Source organism: Zerene cesonia, unplaced genomic scaffold (genome assembly GCF_012273895.1).
Source record: "Zerene cesonia ecotype Mississippi unplaced genomic scaffold, Zerene_cesonia_1.1 Zces_u003, whole genome shotgun sequence".
NCBI lineage: Eukaryota > Metazoa > Arthropoda > Insecta > Lepidoptera > Pieridae > Zerene > Zerene cesonia.
The window spans coordinates 2,660,852-2,667,444 of record NW_024045133.1 but is presented as its reverse complement, the minus strand read 5'-3'; the positions used below and the strand labels follow the sequence as shown (position 1 = coordinate 2,667,444).

At 36.0% G+C, this 6,593-nt stretch overlaps 1 protein-coding gene across 1 annotated transcript; it reads left to right on the top strand.

Annotated features, from left to right (window-relative positions):
• Positions 1 to 159: 159 nt before the first annotated feature.
• On the top strand, positions 160 to 5,398 carry LOC119838471 (oocyte zinc finger protein XlCOF15-like). The gene is made up of 6 exons (XM_038364418.1): positions 160 to 192; positions 559 to 764; positions 1,166 to 1,279; positions 2,165 to 2,365; positions 3,001 to 3,106; positions 4,179 to 5,398. The coding sequence occupies exons 1-6, from the start codon at positions 160 to 162 to the stop codon at positions 4,236 to 4,238; spliced, it is 720 nt and encodes a 239-aa protein (XP_038220346.1). The 3' UTR covers positions 4,239 to 5,398.
• The last annotated feature ends 1,195 nt before the right edge of the window (positions 5,399 to 6,593 follow it).

Below are 6,593 nucleotides of genomic sequence, written 5' to 3'. Positions count from 1 at the left end.
CTTCCCCGTTGCGAGCTCGTCCAATTCGTGCCGAAGCGTGCTCGGCTCCCACATACTATTAAATAATTGGCAATATTTCCAATAAAACTCGTAGATTTCTCGATAGAACCAATCAATGTTTTATTTAAATAGTGTTGCATTACACTGTATAACTGTTGTATGCAAAAAACAAAAAAGCAAGCAGCGCCCCTAGTGACGGAAAAGGGGAAACTAATTTTGTACATTTACAAAGACAGTTTGAAACGTAGCATTTACAGATACACCTATTAACTACATTATTTATAATCATTAAAATGGTACAAATTAGTTATCCCATTCTACTATCCTATCCTACTAATATTATAAATGCGAAAGTTTGTAAGGATGTGTGTGTGTGTGTTTGTTGCTCTATCACGCAAAAACGACTGAACCGATTGCAATGAATTTTGTTATGTAGACAGCTGGACAACTGGAATAACATATAGGCAACTTTTTGTCCCGATATTCCTACGGGATACGGAATTACGCGGGTGAAACCGCGGGGCGCAGCTAGTTGTTAATATAGTCATATTGTAATAGGATGCTGGTGATTACATCTGTACCATATGCGACCTCCATTTTAAAACTAATTTAGTGTTGGCGCAGCATAAGTTGTCGCATCGTAGGAGGTTCAGATGTGTATTATGTAAGAGGACATTCAAAAGATGGTCCCACGCTCTGGGCCATGGGGCCAAGTGTGGGGTATGGGACAGTGTGGCTTGCGGTGTGTGCGATAAGGTGTTTCGGTGAGTTTGTTTGGCTTTAAGTAAATACTGGGTTGTTTTTTGTATGATTTATTTTTTAATTATTTTAGCAATTTAAAATTGTTTTTTTTTCTATTAACAATTTTAATATTTAATATTAATCTATGTACTTATATACTAATATTATCAAGCTATGTTTTGTAGAAGCTACTGGTCCGAAGAAACACTCCATCTATTAAAATTTTTGCTTTATACTATGTAGTGACGCAATTTGTATTGTTTCTGTATTAAATTTTATGACATGACATTAAACATTAACAACAAGCATTTATTTCTTTTTTATTAAATTTCTTCATAATTAATAATTATTCTATTGAAAACGGTCCAAGATATTTCTTATTTAAATAGTATATATAGTGTATAACAATGATTCATTATTGCAGCGATCATAATTCATTGAATATTCACAAGAAAATTCATATAAAAGGCAGGAATTTTATTTGCGACGAATGCAAAAAAGCTTTCAGAACGAGACAACATCTGATCATACATTTGAGGTGAGTATTTAATGTGGGATTAATAGGGGGTAATATGGGATTTTTATGAGACCGCGGTATCACCCGCGTAAGTCCGTATCCCGTAGGAATATCGGGATAAAAAGTTGCCTGTGTGTTATTCCAGTTGTCCAGCTGTCTACGTGCCAAATTTCATTGCAATCGGTTCAGTAGTTTTCGCGTGAAAGTGTAACAAACATACACATACATCCATCCTCACAAACTTTCGCATTTATAATATTAGTAGAATTAATATGGGATTACTTTGGGTAATGGGATTCGAGAAAATAACGAAAACTTGATACCGAATTATGTTTTTTTAGTTTATTTGTTCATGAGCGATATTATTTTCAACCTACTTATTTTTTCACCGTCGGCAATGGAGCTGGTGGGTCGCCTGATGGTAAGCGCTACCACCGCCCGTGAACATTTGGAGATGTAAGGTCGATTGGCAGATATTACGCCTCTACAAATGGATTGCCGATTTCAAATTGGAAGGGATTAAGAAAGGATTGATGATAAGAATAAAGGAAAGGACTAGTAAGGATAAGGAAGAGGATATAGCCTCCGGCTCCCCCACTCACCGTACGAAACACAGCAGTATGCTATTTCACGCCGGTCTTTTGTGGGGTTGTGGTACTTCCCCAACGCGAGCTGGCCAAAGTCGTGCTAAAGCGTGCTCGACTCCCACATACTTAAAAAAGACGGGGGTTATAAATTAATTGCTTTTTTTTAGTTTTATAACTCAATTTATAACTCTATAACTCCATGGGCTTTCAATCGATTCAAGTGATTCTTTAATTGCTTGATAGAAAATTATTGTCTTTCGACTTGGAACGTCTTAGACCTTTTATTGTAGATGAAATGTATGTATGTTTGTATCCGCAGGACGCACACCGGCGCTAAGCCGTTCGGTTGCACCGAATGCGATAGGACTTTCGCGACGCACTCGAATTTGAAAGCTCACGCGGTAGTGCATGAGAAAGAGAAGTTGTTCTTCTGCGTCGAATGCGACAAGAGATATAAGAGTGGGAAGAGTTTGCAGAGGCACTTTGCGAGTTCCCTCAAACACGCCGTAGGAGAGAGAGAGTGAGTGAGTTTTATACTGGGTTTAGTGAGTTGTATACTAAATTGAGTATATATGACCGCCTTTTTGGTGCAGTGGTTAACGCGTAGAACCGAGGGGTCCTGGGTTCGATTCCCGGTGGGCACGCACAAAGAATAATCTGTCTGGCCGGACACAGAGGGCTGATCACCTACTTGTCCATATGATGTATATCATCTGCCCCATACCCCACTAAAAAAGCAGTGGTGGCTCAGTGGTGAGAAACTCGGACTTCAAAATCGATAAGTCGAGGTTCGAGACCGGGCGAGCGTGCAGGAAATAAATTGATTTTTCAATTTATCTACACAATAATATCACCGCTGCTTAAAACGCTGAAGGAAAACATCGTGAGGAAACCGGCATGTCCGAGAATCAAAAGTTCGACGACATGTGACATCTGCCAACCCGCACTTGGCCAGCGTGGTGGATTATGGCCTCAACCCTCATAGGAGGCCTGTGTCCCAGCAGTGGGAACATGTATGGGCTGATGATGGATACCCCACTAGGGGACACGGGACTTCACACACATACTAAATTGAGTATGTTGTATACTACATTGAGTGAGTTGTATACTAGCTTGAGTTAGTTTTTAATGCTTTATTTTATGTTTTTTTTTTAGGTTTTCCTGTACGCAATGCGCGAAAAGCTTTTCAACAAAAATATCGTTGGCAACGCATATAAAAAATGCTCACTCAATAACATACAAGTGTGATATTTGCGATAAGGTAATATAATAATAATAATAAACACATTTATTGTCAACATCACATAAGGAAATCAAAAACATATGAACACAACTAGATAGAGAACTAGAACTATAAAAAAAAAAAAACAACAAACAGAAAGAGAAAAAAGAAAACAAAAAAATTAAACATAATATATTATGTAAGCATCATCTGACCGCCTCCTTGGTACAGTGGTTAACCTGAGCCTGAGCGTAGAACCGAGGGGTCCTGGGTTCAATTCCCGGTGGGGACGCACAAAAAAAGCATGTCTCGGTCTGGCAGGACACAGAAGGTTGATCACCTTCTTGTCCCTAAAAGAAAAATCGATCAGTGAAACAGATGTACATCATCTGCCCCATACCCCACTAGGGGACACGGGACTTCACTTATGTAAGCATCATCTAGTGTTTGTTCACTAGGTGGTATGTGGCAATGATGTTGAAAGGTGCCAGCTGAGTATAAGATGGTATCACTGATTTTCAGTGGTCAATATATATTTTGTCATATTAACAATTTGTACATAGACGAAAGCGCGGGCAAAAGAAAGTGTTTTCATAGCTCATGTATTATTCTGGTACATGAGCTACATCGCTGCCGAGTATCATCAATATCGGTTCAGTGGTTTTCGCGTAAAGGGTTCAAAACAGAGTTACATTCATTGTTACGAACACTCACGTGTATAATTTTTTTTTAAGCTTTATTTATTTCCACCTTACAATAAATAAATACATATATATTTTGATTATACATTTTTTTTTGTTATTTATTTATTTATTTTTTTAATTTTTATTTATTCCTTGTTAGGTGGCCCCTTATGGGTAAAAGCCCCCTCCATCTTGTACCATCATTGTATCTTGCGTATATAATACTAGTAGAAAATTAACTGACTTATAAGAGGAGGTTGTCAACTGATCTGTATTTACTCGTATTTCTTACATTGTGACTATTTATTGGATGCACCGATTTTTATGATTCTCTCTCTATTTGAAAGCTGTTGCTTGCCATGTGGTTTAAATTTTTTTTTTTATGAGAATGTATGAAAATATAATATTTGTTAATAATATTGTTTCAGGTATTTTCAAATAATTCAAATTTGAAGAAACATACGCGCTGTGTTCATAGTAAAAGTTGAAAAAGTGTTTTTCACATAAATGTTGTTCTTTATTTAGTACAGGCTAGATAGATAGATAGCTAGATAACACTTTATTGCACACAAGAATTTACAGGAATACATAGATAAACACAAACAAAAGAGAAGACATGTACAAATGGCGGTCTTATCGCTAGGTAGCGATCTCTTCCAGACCACCGTATAAATAAGAAGAGAAACATTTTCGAAGAGGAGGGTGAGCAAAAATTAAGGTTTTAGAGAAAAAAAAAAATTAATAATAATAGTAGTGATTTCTGTTATATATACTTATACACTGACGTAAAATACTGGATACTGTCCTATAGATGATAGAATGCTTATTTTATGTTATAATCTACCCTGTGTGAAATTTCAATTTAATCGATTCAGTAGTTCGTATGTAAAGCAAACATTAAATATTCGCAGTAGAATATTTGAAAATTTATACGGCGAATAAAAATTTCGTAGATTTATGCTAGACTAACTGTTGCCCGTGGCTTGACCCGCGTGGTTAATTAAATTATTATGGTACAAACTGTCATCCCCTATTTTATCCCCTTGGGGGAAGAATTTATAACAATCCTTTCTTAACAGATGCTTAAATCGTAGTGACTATCTGCATGCCAAATTTCAGCCCGATCGGTCTAGTAGTTTCGGCTGTGCTGCTAAATAAGATTAATATGGTTGTTCGTTTTGCACATCGCAACTGAATACGTAAAGGCCGAATCGATTTTGGTGAATTTGTGTGAGTGACTTCTATGAAATTTTAAATATCCATCCTTAAAACCGCTCGGCAGATTTTCACAATATTTAATATGGTGATAGACAAATGCTAGTTTCAACTAACGGGCTGTATTTTATTTGAAAAATATAATTTAGTGATAGAGCTATCTAACCCGGAAAAATCGTTTCGTAATTGAATGAGATTTCATTGGATATGTGTTTACAAATATCCACCTCATTTTCAGTGCGTAAAAAAATTACAAATCTTTATAGATCACGAGCGAAGCCGCGTGAGAAAAGCTAGTGAAATATAAAACCTATATATACTATAGTGTTATACAAGTTGAAATACAAAAAAAAAGGTGTGTGTGCGATTCACACATGATAGAAGTGAAACTTCCGTAAATCGACAAAAGAATGAATAAAATAGTATGTATATTTCTGTCTCATTCTTTGCCAGCTTCATTCTACACATTTTTGTATTTGTGTCTCTTACCTGTCGTTTTTCCGTTGCATCAGGTTTGAAATCACAACGATTCTAAAGATTTCACTTCAAAAATATGTATTAAAAATACATGTATGATATAAAAAACAAAACAATTATTGCATCATTTATTTAGCCCAAATAAAAACAGTAAATAACATACAACCTCATTATACATGGAAAGATATATTTGGTATTTCATCACAATTTTGATTAATTTCAAATTATAATTCAAAATTATAAACCCGAGAAATTTTGAAAAGATAGAAAAAAAATTGATCACGATACAATATTGCAATCATTGAAATAATGTTTCGTATTGGTTGTGATGGTTCTTAATCATCTCAATAGATGGCGCGGGGGGTCCCTTAGGCACATGAAACCGAAAGAGTAGAAGAGATTCGGTTACTGTGGCGGAATCACGGGTGGCCGAGAGGCTAGGTTCGAATCCCGCCTCGTGATCAATTTTTTTCTCTTCTTTCAAAATTTCTCATTTATAAAGCATTTCAATGCTATAAAACTAAAAATTATACGCCTTACAAGCTATCCCAATCCATTTTATCACAGGTATCTTAATCTAGAAGATAAAATTATGTTAAAAAGCGCCATCGCACTAACATTCCACAAACCCACGATGTCTGGACATACGAGAACATCATCCATCCCGTTCCCAGTTTATTCCCTTATTCCCGTTATCAACCCTTTCCTTATCCTTACCCCTTTAAAATCCGGCAACGCTCTACCTACCTCTGCTCTGTTCACGGGCTGCTGATCGCTTACCAGTTAGTCATTTGGTTTGTGGTTATGATAATAGTAAATTTAAGTAACAATTTAAAAAATAAATAACTTACTCGCTCTTTAAGAATATGTATTTTTTTTTTACCATTTTTTTTTTATTCACATATATCTCCTCCGGCTTCGCCCGTGGTCATATATAGCCTTCCTCAATAAATGGGCTATTTAAAACTGTAAGAATTTTTCAAAACGGACCAGTAGTTCCGGAGATTGGCGCGTTCAAACAAACAAATAAACTCTTCAGCTTTATAATATTAGTATAGATTTTAACTTGAAGGGTTGTCGATTCTTTAAACAAAGAATAATTAATGCATGGAATTGTTTGTTTAGCTGTTTGTTAGCTGCGCATACCTCAA

Excerpts from the sequence above, each read along its gene's own strand:
- LOC119838471 (XM_038364418.1), top strand. The coding sequence starts at position 160 with ATGCAAAAAACAAAAAAGCAAGCAGCGCCCCTA. Across the intron at positions 1,280-2,164 it reads CATCTGATCATACATTTGAG|GACGCACACCGGCGCTAAGC; the intron begins GTGAGTATTTAA and ends TTGTATCCGCAG. Across the intron at positions 3,107-4,178 it reads AGTGTGATATTTGCGATAAG|GTATTTTCAAATAATTCAAA; the intron begins GTAATATAATAA and ends ATATTGTTTCAG.